Below are 25,496 nucleotides of genomic sequence, written 5' to 3'. Positions count from 1 at the left end.
GCTGACTTGGAACTTCCTTAGGCGCCTGAGGAATTAGAGGCGTTGTCGTGCCTTCTTCACAACACTGTTAATGTGTGTGGTCCATGTCAAGTCCTCGGATATGTAGGCTCCGAGGTACTTAAAGCTGTTGACTCTCTCAACCGGTGCCCCGTCGATGCTGAGGGGGCTGTAGTCCTTGACCCCCGACCTCCTGAAGTCCACAATCATTTCCTTTGTTTTGCTGACGTTCAGGGAGAGGCTGTTTTCCTGGCACCATCCCGCCAGGACCTTGACCTCTTCCAGGTAGGCCCTCTCGTCGTTGGCAGAGATCAGGCCCACCACCACTGTGTCGTCAGCAAATTTGACGATTGTATTGCTACTCCGCTGAGCCACACAGTCGTGTGTGTACAGGGAGTAGAGGAGGGGACTCAGAACACAGCCCTGGGGGGCCCCTATGTTGAGGGTGATGGATGAGGAGGTGCAGTTGCCTGCTCTCACCACCTGGGGTCTGCCCGTCAGGAAGTCCAAGACCCACTGGCAGAGGTCATAGCCCAAGCCCAGGTCCCTGAGCTTGGCTATGAGTATGGAGGGGACTATGGTATTGAATGCCGAGCTGTAGTCGATGAATAGCATTCTCACATAGTTCCCCTGCCTCTTGTCCAGGTGTGATGCTGCTGTGTGCAGCACATGGGATATGGCGTCCTCCGTGGACCTGTTGGGGCGGTATGCAAATTGCAGGGGGTCCATGTTGATGGGGAGGGAGGAGCAGATGTAGCCCTTTACTAGCTTCTCGAAGCACTTCATGGCTATGGAGGTGAGAGCTACAGGGCGGTAGTCGTTTAGGCAAGCAGGCTTGGATTTTTTGGGTACAGGGATAATAGTGGACTTCTTCAGGCAGGTGGGGATGACAGCCTGTTCTAGGGACAGGTTAAATATGTCAGTGAATACTGGGGCCAGTTGGTCGGCACAGACTTTTAGGACGCGGCCGGGGATGCCGTCTGGACCTGCTGCCTTCCTGATATTCACTTTTTTAAAGGTCCGCCTCACCTCATGCTCTGTTACCCTGAACACTGCGCCTCCATCAGCAGCCGACCCCCCCCCCCCCATTGCCGAGGCTTGTGAGCTGGTGTTGTTATTACCAGCATCAAACCTCGCATAGAAGGTATTGAGGTCATTTGCTAAGGAGATGTCACTGTTCAGTTACATTATTGCACGCCTGGTGCTTGGAGGGCCTAAAACACCCCAGTACAGACCGAACAGTTTTTAGCCCGAAGCCGAGAGGGGCTACGGGAGCGGAAGGAGGTGACGTCCTTCCGGCCCTCAGCTTCGGGCCCCGGTTATTAATAACCTTTCTTTTTGTATTGTTTGTAACTCAGCGCTTCCACTGCCCCAGACCTAGGTTAGGATATGGGAGGAATATTCTAGGCCTGGTCATAACCCCTAGTGGTGAACAACACCCACTATCCTATCCAAACCCCCTTAATTTACCGTGTGAACACTTAGTGTGTATTTATCTACCTATATTCTCCCTAAAACATTTGCCGTGGCTCCCCGAGGGATAGTGTGATATCGATGCTTATTTCAGGACGTTTTGCAGTGAACCGTGTGGTATAGTGTGATTCTAAGTTGACGTTTGATAAGTCATAGACCCGTGTGCGGGGTAGACTCTTTTTGCCTTCACGTGTGTAGTGTCTTAGGGGTGGGGATAGGTGACGTGGGTGGGAGTAACCGTCTGGGGGTGGGTTTACGGGGCATGGAGCACTTCCTCTTTTTAGACTACCCTAGGCTTAAGAGGCGTGGGTCTTTTAAATAGGCTAACCGACCAGTTATTTATATTAACATCTAACCTTGTATTAAACTATCTATTTTTATGCAATAAAAGCTTTCTTACTGTTTCTCGGCGCATTCTCCCGTGTCTGTTTGTGGTCCTGGGGAAATTCATGGTGGTAGGTCGGCTGGCCCCTGTGGGAAGAGTATCCGTGCATGTGCACACCTTAGCCTTAGATCTGGATGCTTCCCGTGGGGGTCAGGTGACAATTGCACCTTGCTCCTGTATCGACTTTCATTTCGATAGGCTTGCTATTTACATGAACAGTGGTAAATGCTTCACTTTTCCCTTTTGCATTACCGTTTATATTGTGTCAACATTCTCCAGTGTTATTCCGTCCACATAGAATGATTCTTCATCGCTACCACTCGTGGCTCGTGCTGGTTCTAGTTGGTTGACAGATCTCCTTTGCCTCTGTGTGCCAGAGCGTTGCTGTGTTAATCTGCAACTGTTTTTGCAGTGGTTCCATTTCTTGCATGTGTGCCATGTTGACCATATGCAGGGCAAACCTCCCTCTTAGCTGCATGGCTGCCCCCACAATTGTTGCAATTTGTGATCTGCGTGTTATTTTCTGACTGTGGTTTCTGTCTTGTCTCAAATCTCTGTTTCCTTGAGACTCTGTGTTGCACGCTGTCAACTTTAGTGGACATTTGCGGTACTGCAGATAGTGTCTTTGTGTGCTGGTCAGACAGCTTGTGTATTCGACACACTGATATGGCCTTAGTTGGAGTCAGTTCACAGCAATACTTTTCTCAGACCATCGTCACTTATGCCACATACAAGTCTATCTCTGGTGAGGTCGTCTTGCAGTATTCCAAAACCGCAGCTCTTAGCTTTGATCCTTAAATAAGTAACGTATGATTCAATTGTCTCACCTTGGTTTTGGCATCTTGTGTTAAACTTGTGCCTTTCCATTGTAATGTTGGTTTGAGGATTGCAAATGTCCCGAAATCTTCTCTTTTAACATACTGGGTTCTCCTTAGACTCTGCGGGAGTGATGACGTTTCCAGCTTCGCCAGGTGCTCTTACCTCCGCTGCGTATGTGAATGATCTCTCACGTTCAATGGCTTCTGATCCTGCCGGGTTGAGTAGAATATACGCCTGTGTGCGGGCTGGTTTTTCAGAGTGTGCCGCGGCAATGAAAATGTCGTACTCTTGTTCAAACACTCGCCAGTTCTCTGCGATGTTCCCATCGAATACCAGGGGATCGGGTCTGCGGAATCCGTCTGCCATGACGACACTGTATGATAATGTATGTGGCTAGTTAGTAGGCTACAAGTTCAACGTTAGCTTGTTGTTAGCCTCTCAATCGATAAAAGAAATCATTCCTTGCTTTTTTTCTTTTCTTTTGTCTTTCTCGAAACGTGCATAATCCAGTATGTCCGCTTTTACATCTGACACCATGTTGAATGACCAGAAGGAGGGAATACTTTATAAAGTATTATGTTTATTACCATGGCTTAACACAGGCTTTACTGAGAGTGCACATTAAACAGTAGGCGGTACGGTGGCTGCTATTACCGTGTATCAAAAGGCATATAGCGAATGCTCTACACCAGGGGTAGGCAACCCTAGGCACGCGTGCCCGCATAGGCACGCGGGGGGCATTTTCATTGGCACAGGGGGCAGCATAAAAAATAAAAAAAAGTATACGTTTTATTTTTTTTACTTCGCTTTGAAATATTATAGTGAAATATTTTGCACTGTTGTCGCATTTATCTTGTTAAAATCCTCCCACAGGTTCTTTTTTGTAAGTCGACTGTTTTGCACACCCCTATGACAGCTATACAGCTGTTCCCATGGTGCTCAGCTGTCAGCAGTCAGCTGGCCTCCCGCGCCCGCACGCAGTTCCCAGGTAATCACACAGTGCTGCGGTTGCATTCTGTATGTGCCGTCTTTCATGATGGCAACCCCCGCTAAGAAAGTTAAAGCAAAGGAAATTCGGGCATGCAGCCCTCGTGGACAGACGACTACGGGTTTGTGTGTCAGAAGGACCGTGCTGTGCACTTTATGTTTAGAAAATGTAGTTTGCAGAACGTCAGGTGTGAAACGCCATTTTGAGATGAAGCATCAAAAAAGTTAAGGCAGAATCGATTAAACGTGCCGTGGCCAGGTATGGAAAGCAAGCCAGCACCCTCAAAGTGTTCACGACTGCTAAAAACCACGCAACTGAAGCAAGCTATCGCATTGCTCGTTGCATTGCGAAATGTGGAAAGCCATTCACTAATGGCGAGTATATCAAGGAGGCTTTTTAGTTTTCTCTGTAGCTCAGATGTTTTGTTTGAAGGCTTGTCAAACAAAGAGACAATCAAATCAAGGATAAAAGATATCCCCATGTCAGCTTGAAGTGTCGAGCGACGCATCAACGAAATGTCAGAAAATATCAGAGAACAGCAAACAGCTGGATTAAAAGATGCTCCGGTGTGCAGCTTAAAGTGACCAACTACAGCCCCCAGATATTGGAGCTCAGTAAAGCAAAACTGTTTGTCTGCATTGCACCCCCGCCCCAACTCAGATTTAGGGTTGATACAACCATCATAATAATATTGTTAATAATAACAATAACAATAATGATGTATAAAAATTATCATAAAAAATACCTGATTATGAGAAAAAAAATGTGCGATGCATGGAATATTGTTGATATGGCACAGGCACACTAGTTACAACTATATTTCAAACTGGCACTTCATGTCAAAAAGGTTGCTGACCCCTGCTCTACACTAAGGCTAGTTTGCAGCTGGATAGTTTGAACGCACAGAGAGGAAATGGGTATGTATGTTATTTTCTGACTCTGGAGACATTTCCCATAATGTTCCTATTACTATTAATGAAGCCACCATGCTATTTTCAGAAATATTTCCTATAATAACCCAAGAAGGCCAATCCCTCTCTCTGCAGGACAATGGAATTCATTAAAAACTTGGTATCTCATATACTGTGTCATGCTGCGCACCACGTCCAATGAGGTTAAGGTTAGGGGTGGGATTATACACGCTATACCATGTTTTTAGAGAGTCCCGCAGGACAATGGCTGTAGAAGTCATAGATATTATATATGTCTATGGTAGAAGTAAGGGGTTGTTATTACTGTAAGTACACCGCAATAGATACTTCACAGCTCCAGCCACTAGAGGGCAGCATTTACTTGCATTTATGTTTATCTTAGCACAAGCATTCAGACACTATTCCCAGTCAGATTTAAAAGAATGAAACTTTTAAACGTTAGTTTTAATATTATAGGAGAAATCCAGGTTTTATATCTTATTTCATATTTGAAAGTTGATTCAAGCTTAATATGAGTGACAATACAGTACAATAGCAGTGGGGCATTTGTAAAGTGAAATTTATAACTAAAAACAAAAAACACTCACGATATCTTCTGCCAAATCATATGATTTCCTACTTTAACACTAGGGAGTGTTAATAAAGATGAGTGTCAAGATGTAGGCAACTGTACACGCGTCTTTTCTGCATACAAATTATATTCATAATCTACTCAAGAGTGCTTAGAGGCCACAGCCAACAGAGCTCCAGACAAAACAGTTTTAAAAGAACATTTCAACTTTAGCTTGGATGTTGGTCAGTAAAGATATGACTGTTAGATACGTGTATGTACTTGTCAAGACGCTGTAAGACAACATGACCTATGACCTTTGAGTTATTTAGATTAGATTCAAATGTATTGTCATTATACAGCACAAGTACAGTACAATGTAGTGTGTAAAGTGCAATAGTAATATACAATACAGGTGATTAAACTGGGTATAAAATATATAAATGAGTACTAATGAATGAATGAATGAATGAAAACTTTATTTAACAGATTGCAGAATGGGTACAATACAGTACGGCTCAATACATACAATTGTTAAGGGGATGCAGACCTGAGAAAGACGTTTGTCTTGTTTCCATCAGGGTCCCCCATTTTCAATTCATATAGACATATATGACATACATGACATACAGATAGTCAGTACTGCTACATCTATACATTTATGACATACCAGATTTGCAAATACAGTACTGTTTGTGATACAGAAGGAGTCAAGAAAAGGGAGTATATACATTTGACGTAGAAACTGTACATTGGAGGAGGTTGGGTGGGGGGGGTTGGGTACATTGGGATATTGACAACCATACTGGGTAATTTACATTGGAGGTGGTTGGGGGGGGGGGGGGGGGGGCACACTGTATAAACAAGTAACACTGTACATTGAGGGGGGGGGGGGAGGAGACACTGTACAAACAGACACAATTGTACATTGAACTATTGACAAAACCATACTAGGTAAATGACTGTACATTGGAGGGGGTTGGGTTAGGATATTTACAGGGGCCAGTGTTGAATTGCAGTCTCCCGTAGGTGTCCCTTGAGAGAGGTTTTGAAAGTGGGTAGTGATCCACATTCCTTTACAGCTTTGGGTAGGGCGTTCCACATTGATGTGGCATAATTGCGAAACGTGTTTAGTCCCTTATTTGAGCCGAATCTGGGTTTAACATGATTTGTGGAGCTCCCTCTGGTGTTGTGATCGTGGTATTCACTGACCTTTGGGAAGTATTTTGACATGTACATGGGTACCTTGGTCGTGTAGTGTATCTTGTAGACCAGGCCCATTGCAAGTTGTTGTACTCTGTCGTCTACTCTAAGCCATCCTAGGTTGTCAAAGTGGGCAGGGGTGAGGTGGGTTCTAGGAGTAAGGTCAAGCAGTAGTCTGACCAGTTTGTTTTGAGATGTTTGTAATTTTGTTTTTAGCGCCTTTGAGGTGCTTTGGTACCATGAGGTGCAAGCATAGTCGTAGTACCCCTGAATGAGTGCTCCTGCCAGAGTCGTCAGGGTGTTCTTGTTTACCAGAGAGGAGATCCGGTACAAGAATCGAGTTCGTTGGTTGACTTTTTTTATTACATTGGATGCCATTTTGTCACAGGAGAGATTAGCCTCTAGGATGGAACCCAGGTAGGTAATTTCATCTTTCCTTGTGACAATATTGTCACCCACTGTAACTGAGAAGCCGTCGGTCTTGCTGAGTTTGTTATTTGAACCGAAGATAATGGACTCTGTTTTGCCCATGTGTAATGATAGTTTGTTATCAGCGAGCCATATGCAGATTCTGCCTAGTTCCGAGCTGAGGGTTTTTTCAACCTGTAACTTGTTCTTGTCAGAGACCAGCAGGGCTGAGTCGTCCGCAAACAGGAACAAGTTGCAGTCACAAGCTGACGACATGTCATTTGCATAAATTAGGAACAGTAGCGGTCCTAGTATGCTTCCTTGTGGAACACCACAGCTCACTGTGAGGGGGGGGGGATAGGGTACCGTTTACCTCCACCATCTGTTCCCTCCCCTCAAGGTAGGATTGTAATAGTGCTAATCAAATGTACAGAGTTGTAGTATTATGTAAGATATACAGTGATACAGGTATAAAGACAGTTATACTGGTCAGCAGCGTAACTAGTAAGAATAGGTAAGGGATATGTACAGATATAGATATAGTATGAAATATGTATTATGTAAAAGGAAACTAAATAAACTAAAAATAAATAGGCAAGAAGTAATTTATTTATTATTTCAATAAGTTAATTGGAAAGTTATATAAATATGTCTACAACAAATCTGAGGTCACTACATTTGAAATGTGGCAAGGCAATATAGCATTATTATATATAAATAAATATATATAATTATCATAAATAAAGTCAAGCCTTTAGATACAGTTAACAATATACCTAGATCCCGTCCATTACGATGTGCATTATATTGGCATATCACCAAAGAACGATTAGCCTAAATTTAGCCGTGACCTCTGCCATATCGAAACTACTACAGGTGCCTCTCAGTTTCAGGTGTTGCAAGTCCCTTGCGTAAACACAGAACAGCATTGTGGGTATTGTAGTTTGAACGAGTGGAGAGGCCAATTCTACCTAGTGGCACTCGCGTTGTTTTAAAACTTCTAGCCCCAAAATGCGTCATACCTCCAAACAAACAGAAGCAAGAGCTGTAATGTGAGCGTGTGGCGGACACTCCTTAAAAGTGAGTGTAAATGCTAGTGGATTGACCTGCTTTATTGCCGAGGTTTGCAACGACAATATCGTCCCAGTTTGTCTCGTGAAAAATGGTAAGCCAGAAGCTTAATTATAATATATATAATATAATTGACTGGAATAGCCCAGTTAACATATTTGAGTGTTATGATGTTAGGCAGCTGAAGATTGATTGATTGATTGAAAACTTTATTAACAGATTGCAGAATGGGTACAATACAGTACAGCTCAATACACACAATTGTTAAGGGGATGCAGACCAGAGAAAGACTTTCGTCTTGTTTACATCAGGATGTGCTAATAATGGTTAGAGTAATTATTTGGTTATGATGATTTCATTCAATTCAGCATTCCGTATGATTATGTTCTTACAGACTGTATTGTAGCTTGGGCTGACGGCCAGTAGTTGGCAAACTATCTAAACTCGTTATAGGCTACAGTTGATTTGGAAAATAGAATACACCTTGGGCTACTGTCACGTAGACGCTGTAACTTTTTGAAACGTGAAAATTATTTGATGTGTTGTGTGACACTCAGTGTACGCCCTCGATATAGTAGCCAGATTGCTCGAAACGTGACCCTACAGTAAGTATTTCAACATGAAAACGCAGACAGTTCTACTGACGGTTTACAGTAGCTGCCACACACACACACACACACACACACACACACACACACACACACACTACTATCATCGTGGAGACTTGTGAAAGACTTGAGTAATCATAGACAAGACCAACCAGTTTTTTTTAAAAGACAACACTGTGACAACTTGAATGGATAGTGTCCTTTTACGCAAACAAGTGACGGACTTGATTGATTGATTGATTGAAAACGTTATTAACAGATTGCAGAATGGGTACAGTACAGTACAGCTCAATACACACAATTGTTAAGGGGATGCAGACCAGAGAAAGACTTTCGTCTTGTTTACATCAGGGTCCCCCATTTTCAATTCATCAGGATGACATACATGACATACAGATAGACAGTACTGCTACATCTATACATTTATGACATACCAGATTTGCAAATACAGTACTGTTTGTGATACAAAAAGAGTCCAGAAAAGGGAGTATATACATTTGACGTAAAAACTGTACATTGGAGGAGGTTGGGTGGGGTTGGGTGGGGGGGGGGGGGAAACACTGTGCAACTGTAAGCAAAACTGTACATTGGAATATTGACAACCATACTAGGTAATTTACTGTACATTGGAGGGTGTTGGGGGGGGGGGGGGCACTGTACAAACTAGCAAAACTGTACATTGGAATATTGACAACCATACTAGGTAAATTGCTGTACATTGGAGGGGGTTGGGTTAGGACATTTACAGGGGCCAGTTTCGAATTGCAGTCTCCCGTAGGTGTTCTTTGAGAGTGGTTTTGAAAGTGGGTAGTGACTTACATTCCTTTACAGCTTTGGGTAGGGCGTTCCACATTGATGTGGCATAATTGCGAAACGTGTTTAGTCCCTTGTTTGAGCCGAATCTGGGTTTAACATGATTTGTGGAGCTCCCTCTGGTGTTGTGATCGTGGTATTCACTGACCTTTGGGAAGTATTTTGACATGTACATGGGTACCTTGGTTGTGTAGTGTATCTTGTAGACCAGGCCCATTGCAAGTTGCTGTACTCTGTCGTCTACTCTAAGCTGAGGAGCTCTGGCTGTATTCCCTGCATCAACTCACAGTCCCGGGCTTCCTGTGCTCTCCAGTTGGCCAGAGGCTCACAGGGTTGTTGGGGAAACGTCTTCACAGGGAACAATAGCTTTAGAGACAGGTGTTACGTTGTGCAGGTATTAGTTGCTTGTCAATGCTTTGCAATGTATAGTCTTGTTCTGTTTATAGATCAGCCCCATCACCAAATTGCTACACGGTGTATAAGCTTTGTGTGTATATTTTGTAGCGTATTAAAAAGTCCTTATTGCGCTGCATTAAGGAATTGTGTAAATGTAGGCTATATGACGTTGTTGACTTGATACAGGTCGCGTGCAATAGTAAAATGGATAAATGGACTGCATTTATATAGTGCTTTTATCCAAAGCGCTTTACAACTTATGCCTCACACACAACTTACCCATTCATGAATGAATGAATGAATGAAAACTTTATTTAACAGATTGCAGAATGGGTACAATACAGTACGGCTCAACACACACAATTGTTAAGAGGATGCAGACCAGTGAAAGACTTTTGTCTTGTTTCCATCAGGGTCCCCCATTTTCAATTCATAGTGACATTTATGACATGCATGACATTTATGGCATAGGGACATACATGACATACAGGTATTTAGTACTGTTACATTTGTGATATTTGCATATATTATGCAAATATACAGTACTGTTACCCATAGATCCTGACAGAGTATATACATACATATACCACGCTGACGGTGGCGCCAACCTGCTCATCGGGAGCAGTTAGGGGTTGTGTCTTGCTCAAGGACACTTCTGGGCTGCTGGGGGGGAGTGAGAATTGAACCAGGAACCTTCCGATTACCAGACCACTGCTCTACCTCCTGAGCCACTGTCACCCCCCATACTGTATATGTCATTGTTGGATTTGATACAGGTTGCATGTGATGGTAGACAGTTATATGGTGTGATTTATGTATGCATTCCAGTAATGGTCGTTTTGTTTACAGATGTAACCATGGCAGCTGGGAGAGTGAAGTCCTTCCGTCGCGTTGGGAGTCTAATGCGGAGCAAATCTGAGGGGACTCTGATCGATCTGGACGACAATGCAACGCTGACTGGCAACAACCTGAATGGTGAATTCCACTTTTTTTAAAACGTAAAACAACACTGTGCTGTGGTTTTTATAATGCATTTGAATGTTGACATGTGACGCACACAATTTTAATATCTTCACAGGTAGTTATATTTCACAAGTGGCAAAGCATTCCGAGTGGCCCGTCTTACAGCCAGAGGTCAGACATTCAAATCGGACCACTAATCCGTTCTGGAACAAGCTGTCTGGATCCAATCCATTCTTGGATGACATTGTACACAGCAAAACAGAAAACACTGTTTCCAAAGCATCAGCCCTGCAAGGAGACCCCTCGCACATATTCAACAGGAAAAACGACGACGGCATAAGCACATCTTCAGACGAGGACGGCCTGGGACATTTTCTGGAACCCAAGCGCAAGGTCAACAACCGATCTGGAAGATGGAGGAGCGCCTCGGACATCCTGGACGACTTGGAAAGGAAGACGCCGAAAAGGGAAAATGGCCTTAAACCGTCTGGTCCGGTCCTGAACCCAGATTTCGAATGGCTAAAGAATGACAGGGAGGCCTATAAGATGGCCTGGCTGAGCCACAGGCAGCTAACCAGGTCATGCCTGGACCTCGGTCTCATGAGCCAGAGCCCCGGATGGGCTCAAACACAGGCCACAGAGTCTCAGATCGTCTGCAAGATCGGTCACGCTGGAGGTTCCCTGCAGTTGCCAGACTCCGAAATCAGCGTCCATCTCCCAGAGGGCCACGTTCCTCCCGAGGAAGTCCAGGAGGTTGCGCTGAAGGCGATCTTGGATCCTCCCCCAGGGCTCAACAACAACTACATGACAACGATGGGTCCGCTTCTGGAGGTGAGCCTCGGCAACCACAATGCAAAGGAATGCATTTCTCTGGAAATGAAGCTGGCTGGAGAGGTGAAGAGTGACCCCTTAAGCCAGGTCATGACGACCCTCGTGGGGCTAGTGTCGCACAAGAAAGAGGGACCTTATCAAAAAATAAAGGACTGTTACATTTACAAAAATGTCATGCAGGTGAAACTGCTGGACTTCAAGACACATTTCTATGTGATTGCAGCTGCAGAGGCTTCCGCCATCCAATCTCCTGCGACATCGGTCTGGGATTACCTGGACCGCCAGATCACCGTGGCAGTCTACGGTCCAAGGTACATCCATCCATCGTTCAAAGTAGTGATGGTCGTCTCCTGTCATGATGACATTCCACCAAGGCTTCCCTTTTCAGATGTCAACAGAGGCAACAGAAACCTGCCTCCACTTGTCCTGCAGCTCTGGGGCAAACGTCAGTTTAAACCAGAGAAACTCAATGACTTGCTCATCGCCGTTAGCATCACAGGTTCAGTGTTTGAAATAAAAACTGAGGACAAAAGGAAAGAAGTGAGACAGAGTCAGCTCAGAACCGGCAAGGTTCTGCATCTGCCGCTCGCTTTGTATCACGCTGGTAGTGGAGAAATGACACGCTTCAAATTGGATATACAAGTGAGAGACTCGCAGACCGGAGCCATAACGTATTTCCAGTTGCCGTCCCCACCAGCTGCACCTAGTCGGTCAGAAAAGGGAGCTCCCAGGCGACTGGACAGACGAAAGGAGGAGGCGAGATCTACATCTATCCCAGAGGAGACTCTTCCAGCGCTTCCCAAATTCCAGGAGAGACCCGTGGACATAAAATGGTACGGGGTGGCCCTGAAGACGGTGCTCCGTCAGCCGCGAGTAGAGTACCTCCTGGAGTACTTCAAGGGGGACACCGTTGCCCTCCTGTCCAGAGATACGGTTAGGTCGGTGGGCAATTCAAAGGTGAAGGAGTGGTACATCGGGTTCCTCCGAGGCAGGACTGGCTTGGTTCACTGCAAAAACGTCAAGCTCATCTCCAGAGACCAAGTGATCGACTTCACTGGCATTCACATCACGACCGGCGTTCTCTTGGACAACATGACGCTGCCGTTCAAGAAGCTGACCTATATGTACTCGGCCATCCAGACACTGGTCACGGAACGCATACCCAGCTGGAGGGGTTTTGCAGATGCCCTGGGGTACTCCGAGCTATGCCTGGACACCATTACACGGAGGCATGCCGAAACCGAGGCCGATAAGGTGGCCTGTGTGCTGGAGAAGCTGAAGGAGGACTGCCATGCTGCGAAGACCAGGAAGAAGTTCCAACATGAGCTTATGGTGGCAAGTACAACATGTTACATGATAATAAAATGTATTTGTTTTTGAGGATTCAAAGCACCTCATAGACTGGCAATGACACAAACTCACTCACTCATTCATTCATTCACAGTTAGCCCCTCACCCCCTAGTGGCGGCTCACATACATGACACTTTGTGTTCCATCAAAGAGCCTGGAAGGCACACACACACACACACGCACACACACACACACACACACACACACACACATTTCTCACACAACCTTTACAAAGGTTTCGCTGCATAGACAAAAACATCAATGATTGAATCGCCTCCTGTCGAGCCGTTCAAAAGGCCTCTTGCTGCTGTTTATTTGTTTGTCTGTATCCTTGTCGTCTCAGGGTCTCTTGAAGATGGACTCTGTGGGTCTTGTGGCACATTTGATTCAGAACACTGTCATTCTGTCCACGGCGGTGGAGCTGGGCATTCGGTGGCGGGAGCTCGCCGATAAGATTGGGAAACTCACCAGCACTCAGATCGCTGGGTACGAGGCGCCCCACCGAGGGAAGACCGGGGAAGTCAGTCCCCAGGTCGGTTTGCTTTAATGTGTCCAGTTACTGTACCAGATTTCTTTGCTGTAACGCATGTGAATAACATTGATTTAGCTGCGGTTTATATCGGGGGGGGGGGGGGGGGGGCGACAGCGGCTCAGGAGGGAGAGCGGTCGTCTGGTAATCGGAAAGTTTGCGGTTCGATTCCGGCTCCTCCTGGCAGTGTGATTTTAATCTCGTATTGAGTGTTAAAATGTTATTTACCTCATCTGCCGATGAGGTAAGATATTTTCACTTGTTCAAAGGAGCTGAAAGGATTTTCTCAAAGACCATGATTAGATTATGTTGAAACAGAAGACAGTCAAGAGATTGTCACTTCGTTTGACACTTAACCCCCTAACTGCTCCCGATGAGCAGGTCGGCACCTTGCATGGTCTCCTCCACCATCTGTGTGTGAATGTGAGGCATAAGTTGCAAAGCGTGTTGGATAAAAGCACTATATGAATACAGTCCCATCATCACCCGCAGCATGGGGTGTAGTACTAGTGTGATTTGAATGGGATGCAAATGAGGTTTTGCCAGTTTGCTTTTCTCACAGAGCTCCTCTCCCTGCTCTTGTCTTCTAGTCCATGTGGAAACCTGCCTACGACTTCCTGTACTCCTGGAGCGTGCGCTACGGAGACGGCTACAGGGACATGATCCAGGACCTCCACCTGAGCCTGGACAAAATGAAGAACCCCGTCACCAGACAGTGGAGGCAGCTGACCGGAGCGCTCATCACGGCCAACTGTCTGGACATCCTGCGGGCTTCCGCGTACCCCTCAACCTAGAACGCACCTGGACCTCCTGAAGATCTAGTGTAGCTGCATGGTATGAAACCCGCACACACTTGGAAATCTAGAGTTTCAGTCTTTGTCACACAGCAGACGCAGAGGCGTGATCTCATCAAGACATTCTTTTTAGCTCTTTGTTTTATTCTGTGCCTTTTATATGATTTTGATTCAATGCTGTGTTTTTTTTTTACATAGACAAAGTATTATAAGGCGATATACTCAAATGTGTTCAGTTACTTGCACTATATTTTTAGACCTCACGTGGTGAATGGACGTGTTATGACTACTGTATTATATTATTTGAGTTATGATGCCATGTCTTACTGAAACTAACTTAACATACACTGAGGTTTGTCACTCTTTAGCCACGTACAATATGATTAATCCACAAAGCGTTCCATCACATGACAATAAGTAACTCCACACGGGCTCACCGACACGCCAACCACGGACATTCATTCTTCGTTCACTTGCATACGTTTGGGAAAAACCTATTCCTAACATCATACTAACTAACATCCAAGCTATGGTGACCGTGATGATATTTTCTGCTGGGATGTAATTTTCACACTAAATCAGCACAATAATTTTTGCAAACTTGTCACAGCTTTGATGACATGCTGTGCACATTTTATTTTGGTTAGTTCTTTTTCACCAATTGGGTTCGGTGTTAAATTATTACACAGTACAGACTAGGTCCAGTTATCAACTATTATAAAGGTCTTCAACGATTGAAACTAATTGGTTTTTAACTTAATGCAATGCATAAAAAATAGATGCATTTATTATTATTATTATACATTCTCTGATCTATGACCCTCAACTTTTTAAATGATCAGTGTGTGTGTCTCACTATTGTTTGTATAAGTATTCGAAATAGCCTGTGACTTTTAGAGTAGATCTTCAAAGAATATGCTAGTGAATGGAAAGTGTGAATGCCAGTAGATCCCATGGTTGATGTCACATGGTGACAACTCTTCATGATCTTATTATGGAGGTTTAGACTGTTTTACTGGGATTCTGTTGCTAGGGGAACAGTTTGGACCCAGGTATATTTCCCATCAGCTATTGTATTAGAGAACACTGCAACAGGATATTAACATTCATTTAGAATGTTTATGTTGCCAAGTTGAAACCGCTTATACATGGTTAAAAAACGATTGCTTTAGGTGTCCTTATACTACCGTATACATCATATTATCATAACATTCTCATAGATGGTGGATATTTATTCCGTGATGTGTGCTCTAATATGTAGCCCATACATTGACGCAGATCATCTCGGAAGGCGTAATGGTGCGTTCATTGCATCTTTGTTTACGGTCCTTTGCTCCATTACTTGTTACGTCAAGGAAACTAATTAAAGAAGGAAGGGTCTTCAGGTCACTTTGTAGCACGTAAACGCACTGAACGCACATTGGTGCCAAGTGTGGAAACTTTCAAATCGGCCCGTATTTCGTTGCATTGTTAACGTGTAAGCGTTTGATATATTGGTTGATGTATATTTCCTCAGATAGCTGGTATATTTAGAATTTTAATATAGGCTTCAATAGAACTGGCACCAAAGTCTGACACCAAGCAGAGCATAGAACGCTGGTATTCCGACGAGATAACCCTTCCTTATTTTTATAGTTTCCTTGGTTACGTGACAATGTTTCTACCTGCCAAATACAAACCTCAGTGTTCAGAACGGTGCCATATGCCTGGTGCCTTCGGTCATTGAAATCCGAAGCAATGTCTGCTTGACGTAACTGATCAGAAAGAGATACATGTGCTTAAAGGAGACATTATGATGTATCTTCTCGGCAATTCTATACAACTTTCTTGACTCTGTGGAACATGATTCATCTTTTTGCAAAGAAACTAGATCTAAAGGCATCTCCGCTATTGAACACATGTTGTCAGCGGGTGTAGCACATTTTAATGAATGAATTGCCCTCCCTGCCTGGCTACCCTACTTCCAAGATTCTTTTTTTTTAAAAGCTTTTACAAACGGGGCAGTACATTAGGTAGGCGGTAGGTTCCTGGCTCCAATGAAACACTTGTCCCCAGTGCCTGACTCAAACAAAGACTATAGGCAAAAGACATTGTCCATATCATGTCCCCTTTTAAAGAGTAGATGTATATGATAATTAATATGGTAAATCCAACTAAATAATCTCTGATAAATGGTGTAAAACATGAATAAATATGATCTGTTCTGTGCTATTTGATCTGTTTTTGTGTTTCACAAAGGTAATCATACGTAGGAAAAAAAACAAGTTTGAGTTATTCTATTGACTGCAGTATGTACTTGTTGCAGTGTCTCCTCCTCCCAAGAAAACCCCTATGAAATTAATTCACCAGGGAAATTATGTTGAAACAGAAGGAGTGACCTGTATAACTTTAAGGGATTGTCACTTAATTTCAATAAATATTGTCGACTAACTTTCAAAAGAGGAAATTTAGCAGAACGTGGAGTACAGTAAACCTTTAAGGCTTTAATGCTGCCATTAAGTTCTCTAAGGGCTAGATCCACAAAGAATGGATTGCACGGAGCAAGTTGCACCCTTACTTACAATTCATTATGAATTGAAAATGGGGGACCCTTATGTAAACAAGACAAGTCTTTCTCTGGTCTGCATCCCCTTAACAATTGTGTGTATTGAGACATACTGTATTGTACCCATTCTGCAATCTGTTAATAAAATGTTCATTCAATCAATCAATCTGCGCTGTGATTGATTGAATGAAAAATGTATTAACAGATTGCAGAATGCATAAATGAATGCAAAACGTAAGTATTAAAGCACCTTGGTCGAGCTGCGAAGTTGCGACGGACTCTTCAAAGAAAATGTCTCATTTTGTGGAACTAAAACAAGCTTTAAGAACTTATCTCCAGTAGCGTATGCACTTCCAGCTTGCGGTCTTATCAGAGTCATGCCCTTGAGTCCAACCAATGGCCTTTCGCTCAGTATTCTCTATTGATTCTCGCTGACTGTGTTTGACTTTCTCCATGCACTTTTATTTATTTATTCAAGCCAGTTTCAGCTGAGTGTATTGTGTGCTAGTTCCCTATCAGTGTTATAGAGACTGTTAGTGAATACCAGGGAGGTGACGCTGAGCAGACTCGGTTGAATGGGATTTTGACGTGAAAGAAAAAAACAATAATAAAACATGGTTTGCATTTCAAGCTAACATTTCTAAAACATTGAAAAATATGTTGCAAAGTCGCATTCATCTGGGACTGCTCTGGTTCAACTTCCTGATATTCACCAAGCAGGGTAAATGGAGATGTCACTAGCATCATGTGCATGTATAACACATGCACACCCATCTCCTATTGGGTGACTTACGGTGACCTATCCTCTAATATATTCGCCTTGATATTCAATATATTAGCCTTGATATTCACTATCTGACCCTCCATGATTTTGAGATTCAGTGATTGCAAGAATTAACACATATCCTGCAATATTGGAGACGGCTTGCTAATTTGATAAATCTTTACAATATTCCTGCAGAAAATGGTCAAGCTGCTCGCAATTTTCTTGTTCCTTGCAATGTTGCTTCAGAAAATGGTCAAGTTGCTTGCAATATTTTGGTTCTGCTTCTCACTTTTATTTCATGGACTCCCAATTTCCCACAGTAAAACCCAGAAAACCCACAGAAGAATCGAGCCTTGTGAATTCACAATAATCACAATGTAACTCTTTAGCTGAATGAATTCACCTGCAAGTTCCTCTTGCAAATAGAAATACAAACCTGATATAAAACATGAGAAAATTAAGCTACACTCGTGAATATAAATAGATGTGGATTGGTATGGATGTAGGACATGTTTAATTTCAAAGGGCTAAGTGACTGAGTGTATGACTGGAAACAGCCCACACACTGAGCTGCCATGTCCACCATTTACTGTAACATGAAACGTGACATTTCCATCCAGTTGGATCATAAGCAGGTCAATTCATCACCCATTCATCTTTTTCTGCATGGTAACAGATGTGTGTGTGTTTTTATTTTTCCGTGCCGCTGGGTCCGTTGCCCCGGAACCCTGTTGCGTGCCAACGCCCACTTCAATGATGGAGCTCTCATATTTGCGAACACAAACTATTGTTACGTACCCCAGTGGGGAGACGCAACACAAGGCCACAGACAGGGTAGGTGAGGGTGCAGTGACACAAAACACAAGAAACTATTTGCAAAATAATAATATTTATTTCACAAAATTCAAAACTCGGCAACACGGAGAGCAAAGAGGACTTACCAGTGAGCACCAAATGAAATATCAAAAAGAAATAAAAGCCCACCCCCCCTTTACAGGCGCGGACGCCCCAAAGTACAGGTGGTGGTGCTCACTTCTAAGGCTGGTGTCTTTAACAGTAGGTTAAATGTAGACCCAGGGTATCTTCCTGTCCTCAATGTCCCTGTGTGCAAAACAAAAGATTAATACAAAGCAAAGCAATCACCATAGGCTGGGTGACGAGGAATAAATACACACGTTAGAAACAAAACAGAAATGTACAAATACTAAACTAATGCCAAACAGGCCACAGCTCTACAGAAAACAAACAGCACAAAACTATACTAAAGACCTAAACTAACTGACAGCACAAAGTGCCAAGAGCCTTCACCAGCTCTATACCGAAGACATACCAAAATGAGCTCCCACACAGACCAAGTATAATTACCACCACACACAGACCAAGTATAGTTACCACCACACAGACCAAACGAACCAGGGAGCCAACTAACACTGCACACAAATGGGTATATGAAGGAGTGTGGAGCCTGATTGCCTGACGAGTCTCAGCTGCTGCTGCTGTTGTTGCTGGAACTGAGGCCATGTCCTCACGTACATGGATCTTTTGCCAAACGGATATTCTCAGGCTCTGTTTAAAATAAAATCCCTGTCCACACCAGTGTTTAAAAAAAAATCCCCATCCAGACACAAACACATAAACGCATATGAATTGCTCCAACAAGCATGCGGGCCAGCAGGTGGCGATAAGCAATATCCCTAATACCATGGTGGTACGAGCGGTCAGGACGACAGAGAAATGATTGGTTCACCCAGCCCACTTCACCACTCCTAGCATTTCCATTGGCTATATTGACATACAGTAGATAATAAATAGATAGATATAGCGGTGGATTAGATGCAGTCCAGAGGAAACAACCAATCTAGATATGTCACGATTTAATGCTTTACTTCTGCGCACTGGGCGACGGAGAGATACAATGTCAATGTATTCAACGGATTCTGAAACTAAATATGGCGAGTCCTGACTCCTTATCACAAACTATATATACTAATTACAACAAGACATTCATTAATTGCATTGTACTGTTCACGTGCCGTCGCATATATAAGTAAGGATAGTTTGAATGACATTTCAGCACCAGGCGCTGTCCATCTTATTGCCTCTGTGCGCTTCAAGGCTACGGGCGCCTATTGTATTGCCATGGATGGAACAACAGTCTGAGCATGCGTAGTGAGCTGTGGCGTCATCGTTTATCTAGACTATGCGTTTAGAGTGGCTGCACGGATCCACTGAACGGATATCTTGGAAAATCTTCACTTTAAAATGCGTTTAAGAAAGTCTCCGTTTATGTCTCTGAAAACACCCTTTACGTGTGGATGAGAGGCCCAATCGTGGAATAAAATGTGCGTTTGGCAAAAGATCCATATACGTGAGGACATGGCCTGAGAGTGGGGATATGTAGACACAAGAGGGAGACAAGACAACAACAAACAAAACATGCCTATATATACAACAGATTACATACATTACTCCCTCTATATACATACATAAGGACACCGTCCGTAACACCCCCATAAAGAGTCAGCCCATGGCTGGCGACAACACAACATACAATCCAAGTACCCCATTTGTTTTCCCAAAGAACACGCATCATAACACAAAACAAAACATCCACCACTGCCACCAACCAACCAGACCATCACCTTCCGCTTCTTCATACCTCTCTTGGTAGCATTTGATATGATCAGGGGTGCTGTTGACACAATGTCCAGGGGTACAGCAGCCCCAACACCAACATTAAAAGTTTTAAGACCGTGGTCTGAGAAGGCACCTCACAAAAAAAACAGAGGGATGGTCCACGGTTAAAATGCACAATGGCAGACTGCTGCCCACCTCCTTCTCACAAAGAAAAATACATACCGTAATTCCTCTAATAGTAACCCCGGCTTGTATTTGTTTCAACTGTAGCGGGTACCAGGCTTGTATTAGGAGGAGGCCTGTATAAGAGGGAGGCCTATATTTCAAATTTTCAAACGGATCATAATGAATAAATCAACATTTTGTGTCAGTTTGAACCCAGTAAAATGTACTGGGTTCATTTATTGAAACCAAGTACTGTATGAAATAGTAAACAGTGCAATTACAGGTGGTCACTGGTCATTTCAACGTTTTCAAAGTGAAATCAAGTAACTAGCTCAGTATGCAGCTCAGTATATTAGTAACCCGGCTTGTATTAGGAGGCCGGCTTATAATTGCTTAGCTCAAGAGCGCACCCGGCCATTAATAGAGACCCGGCTTGTATTTGAGACCCGGTTACTATTAGAGGAATTACGGTAATACATTGTGAGAAAGTTCACACAGCACAATACAAAATGCAGCGTCACAATTCGCTGTGCAGCAGAGAGACCCCCCCTCAGAGACAGCACTAGCCTCATGCAGCCAAGACAACAAACCCCTCACCTGAGGTTTGTTGTGAAGAGTCTCTCCCATCAGCTGCCTCCTTAACAGCCTAAAAGGGCTGCTTACTGACCGAATGCTATTCACAACAGAACTGACCACCTCTCTGCTTCCAGCTATCCCTGGAGCAGGAGCAGTAACTGAATATGTGGCCAAACCAGCGTCTTCACTCTGGGCAACTACCAGCTTACCACGAGTCCTGGTTAACCGCGTTGCCTCAGAGGCTAGTGTACCCCGCCGAATCGTCACCCTGTCACTCGTCACAACTACAGGTTGTGGAGCACGGGTGATCGTACACACTGGCAATACTCTTGGGAGCAACGGAGCAAACACATCAGGGCACAAAACAGTAGGGTGATCCAAAACTTTAACACATGGCATAACTGCCACCAGCGATGTCATTACCTAACAAAAAGGTGACACCTCCCACTGGTAATGATGGGCACACGCCCACCTTGAACACCCCCTTTGCCAACCCGCAGGTTAAATGTATCTGATGGAGGGGCACCGACACAAAGCCCATCTCGATCCCCTGCACCAACACGCTAGAGCCAGTTGATGACCCATCACAAAACGGCAACATGTCTGATATGATAAATGACTGTGCTGCCCCAGTATCCCGCAGTATGCGTACTGGACGCTGGTCCAACTCACTGCCACTGAGCGAGACCAACCTGTCCGACATAAATGGATCGTAACTGGGACCTGGGATGTCACACACTGTCTGGACCAAACCAACCGCTTTAGGTCGTCCATCTGTCTGAGACTGCTCCTTGCGTCTCAAAACAACACAGTCACTTATAATGTGGCCCACCTGATGACAGTAAAAACACTCCCGCTCCTCCTTGTAGCGGGGAGACACTGAGCGGGGCGGACTAGTCTGTCCAACATAGCCACTGCGGAGGATCTGCGGCGGACTAACATGTGACCTAGCTGGAGTGTGAGCAGAGGGATAAAAGGTCCTACCCTCATGTCGGAGAGTACCAAACGACTGTCGATGAGTTAGCACAAACTCGTCGGAGAGTACTGCAGCCTGAGCCAACGTACCCACTTTTTGCTCATTCAGATATGTAGCCAAATGGTCATTCAGACTATTTTTAAATTCCTCCAGCAACAGTAACTCAGACAGTGAATTAAAATCAGACACGTCACTCGCCTTACACCACCGAAAAAATAGAGACTCCTTCTCACGAGCGAACTCCACAAAAGTCCTGCCGGGCAACTTCTTGTGAGCTCGGAATTTTTGCCTATATGCCTCCGGCACTAACTCATAGGCTCGAAGTACAGCAGTCTTAATTGAGTCATAAGACAAACTGTCGCTGAGAGGGAGGGCACACAATCTCCTGGGCTTTTCCAGTGAGTTTACATTGGAGCAAGAGAGCCCAGACCTCATTAGGCCACTTTAAAGAGGTAGCAACTCGCTCAAAAGCATTCAAATAGGAGTCTACCTCCGCCTCACAAAATTGAGGTACAAGAGATATCAGTCTACTCACATCGTAAGCCCCCACAGCCGTGGAAGAGGGTTGAGCAGGACCCCCAATTTTAGCAGCTTCCAGCTGCTTCATTTTAATTTCAGCGTCCACCCGGTGGTTCGAGATCTCAGCATCCAGCTCCATCTTCCTGACAGCTAACCTGTAATCCCTCTCCTTCTCCTTCTCCCTCTCCTCTCTCTCCCTCTCCTCATATTGCAACCGCGCCAAACTTAATTGAAGACTGGCCTCCTCAGTACTCCCACTAGGGAAGGGTGAAGCATGTCTGGGCCCTGGAGACGTGACACCAGAAAGGGGAGGCTTATCCTCCTCTACCCCCTCAACCGGGTCCACCACCGCCCCCTCTACCCCCTCATGCTCCGTGTCCGAGGCCGACTGAGGGGAAGAAATAAAAGACGCCCCCTCACCCATACCGAGCACCTTTCTATATACTAAAAGGCGTACCACCTACTCCCTCAGGTTAGCCTTCGACAAACTTTTAGCAAGGCCGACCTGAAAATGGGAGGCAATAGCACAGAGATCCTCCTTCCTACACTGATCCAAAATATCCACTGAGGGATCACTCAGAAACCCCTCCACACTAAAAGACGTCATGTCTACAAAGAGACACCAGCGCAAACATACACAGATCAATTTACTTCCAAAAACCAACCCACCCAACGTGCCCACCGCACACCCGTTGCCCACTAACGAGCCCCCATTTATGTTACGTACCCCAGTGGGGAGATGCAACACAAGGCCACAGACAGGGTAGGTGAGGGTGCAGTGACACAAAACACAAGAAACTATTTGCAAAATAATATTTATTTCACAATTCAAAACTTGGCAACACAGAGAGCAAAGAGGACTTACCAGTGAGCACCAAATGAAATATCAAAAAGAAATAAAAGCCCACCCCCCCTTTACAGGCGCCCCAAAGTACAGGTGGTGGTGCTCACTTCTAAGGCTGGTGTCTTTAAAGGGGAACTCCACTTTTTTTGGAAATTAGCTTATTTAACATCTTCCCTGGAGTTAGACAAGAAGATGCATACCTTTTTTGTCTCTGTGCGTGCATTTTAGCTTTGGGAATAGACGCTCCGTTAGCATAGCTTAGCTTCATCACTGGAAGTGAGGCAGGACAGTAGCCTTACAGTGCCTTACAGTGTATTGCAAGGTCTGACATTGACCAAACTTGATATGCATGACCTTGGTGGGCTCTAGGTCAACTCCTGAAAAGGGGGTCAATGTCAGACTTTGCAATCAAAAGTTAGGGGGCTAATAACCCTTGCCATAATTTCAGTGCGCCCCCTAACTTTTGATTGCAAGGTCTGACATTGACCCCCTTTTCAGGAGTTGACCTAGAGCCCACCAAGGTCATGCATATTAAGTTTGGTCAATGTCAGACCTTGCAATACACTGTAAGGCACTGTAAGGCTACTGTCCTGCCTCACTTCCAGTGATGAAGCTAAGCTATGCTAACGGAGCGTCTATTCCCAAAGCTAAAATGCACGCACAGAGACAAAAAAGGTATGCTGCATCTTGTCTAACTCCAGGGAAGATGTTAAATAAGCTAATTTCCAAAAAAAGTGGAGTTCCCCTTTAACAGTAGGTCACCTATGTGATGCAAAATGTAGACCCAGGGTATCTTCCTGTCCTCAATGTCCCTGTGTGCAAAACAAAAGATTAATACAAAGCAAAGAAATCACCATAGGCTGGGTGACAAGGAATAAATACACACATTAGAAACAAAACAGAAATGTACAAATACTAAACTAATGCCAAACAGGCCACAGCTCTACAGAACACAAACAGCACAAAACTATACTAAAGACCTAAACTAACTGACAGCACAAAGTGCCAAGAGCCTTCACCAGCTCTATACCGAAGACATACCAAAATGAGCTCCCACACAGACGCAGACCAAGTATAATTACCACCACACACAGACCAAACGAACCAGGGAGCCAACTAACACTGCACACAAATGGGTATATGAAGGAGTGTGGAGCCTGATTGCCTGACGAGTCTCAGCTGCTGCTGCTGCTGTTGTTGCTGGAACTGAGACACCTGAGAGTGGGGATATGTAGACACAAGAGGGAGACAAGACAACAACAAACAAAACATGCCTATATATACAACAGATGACATACATTACTCCCTCTATATACATACATAAGGACACCGTCCGTAACATATATCTTAAATTATGGCTATGTGTATAATATGGCCGTCGCTTATCAATGACTTGTTTGCAGTCAACATTGTCGAAACGGATCGGTTAATTTCCGTTTTATACCATTTTGAAAAACAAGTTTTTTGAAAGTTTCAGGAAAATATAAAGATTCTGTGATAATCTGCGTTTACTGGAATATACTGGAATACACAAACTAATTTTTCTGCCTATTTATGAATCGTTTTCAAATAAACGCTAGATTATCGATGGTATATGTGTACATATGCACGCTATAGAAGCGGTCTGAAAAATCGATGATCCATTTCCTGATCAGCACACGCACACACACACATAGGGCCCACGTTGATATCTCTGTGAAAAAAGCTCTGATTATCCTAAAACTGGAACTCAGAGAGAGTTTGCAGTGGTAACGTGAGGCTAGATTGATGAAATATGAATGGAAATCGCTAATAAAAAAAAACTAGATCTCTCATCGTTGGCACTCAACGGTCGGCATGAACTAACGAGAAATCTCATCCTTGGCACTCAAAGTGTTAAAGGTACAACCTGTAATGCTGTCAAACAGTGACCTCTAGGCAAAATAGCAGTTTTATTTTTCTAATGTCTAATGTGTGGGTTGGAGTTTAGTAACTTATTATACTGTGAATTTCTCCGAACCTCTCTTGACAGAGACAGGGGTGTGGCCAGCAGTAGCAACTCCTCCCCTATACCCACAAACAAAAGAATTTAGCCTAGAGGCCGCTGTTTGACGACATTACAGGTTCTACCTTTAACACAATAAGGACCAGCCACGAGTTTATACGGGTTTTGGTGCCATGCGTTGTGGACCAGAGGCACGTATATAGCCGTGGCAAGTTGTTATTGTTTTATTCCATATTAATAACCGGATCAAGATCCCCGATCGACTCTGCAGATCTACCCGCCTCTGTGGAATCGGCAACATGCAATACCGGCCAGATCCTCTTAGGGGCGCCATCGCTCCACTGCAGTATCATTGTGGGCGAATGGATTTCTT

At 44.2% G+C, this 25,496-nt stretch overlaps 1 protein-coding gene across 1 annotated transcript; it reads left to right on the top strand.

Moving 5' to 3' along the window:
- Positions 1 to 7,800: 7,800 nt before the first annotated feature.
- macc1 (MET transcriptional regulator MACC1) lies at positions 7,801 to 16,457 on the top strand. The gene is made up of 5 exons (XM_084335813.1): positions 7,801 to 7,920; positions 10,493 to 10,618; positions 10,722 to 12,772; positions 13,132 to 13,320; positions 13,908 to 16,457. The coding sequence occupies exons 2-5, from the start codon at positions 10,501 to 10,503 to the stop codon at positions 14,109 to 14,111; spliced, it is 2,562 nt and encodes an 853-aa protein (XP_084191939.1). The 5' UTR covers positions 7,801 to 7,920; positions 10,493 to 10,500; the 3' UTR covers positions 14,112 to 16,457.
- Positions 16,458 to 25,496: the final 9,039 nt, after the last annotated feature.

The sequence above is a fragment of the Notolepis coatsorum genome (assembly GCF_963971535.1).
Source record: "Notolepis coatsorum genome assembly, chromosome: 19".
Classification (NCBI taxonomy): domain Eukaryota; kingdom Metazoa; phylum Chordata; class Actinopteri; order Aulopiformes; family Paralepididae; genus Notolepis; species Notolepis coatsorum.
This window is presented reverse-complemented; position numbering and strand designations above follow the sequence as displayed.

Excerpts from the sequence above, each read along its gene's own strand:
- macc1 (XM_084335813.1), top strand. The coding sequence starts at position 10,501 with ATGGCAGCTGGGAGAGTGAAGTCCTTCCGTCGCGTTGGGAGTCTAATG. Across the intron at positions 12,773-13,131 it reads TCCAACATGAGCTTATGGTG|GGTCTCTTGAAGATGGACTC; the intron begins GCAAGTACAACA and ends TTGTCGTCTCAG. Across the intron at positions 13,321-13,907 it reads CCGGGGAAGTCAGTCCCCAG|TCCATGTGGAAACCTGCCTA; the intron begins GTCGGTTTGCTT and ends CTTGTCTTCTAG.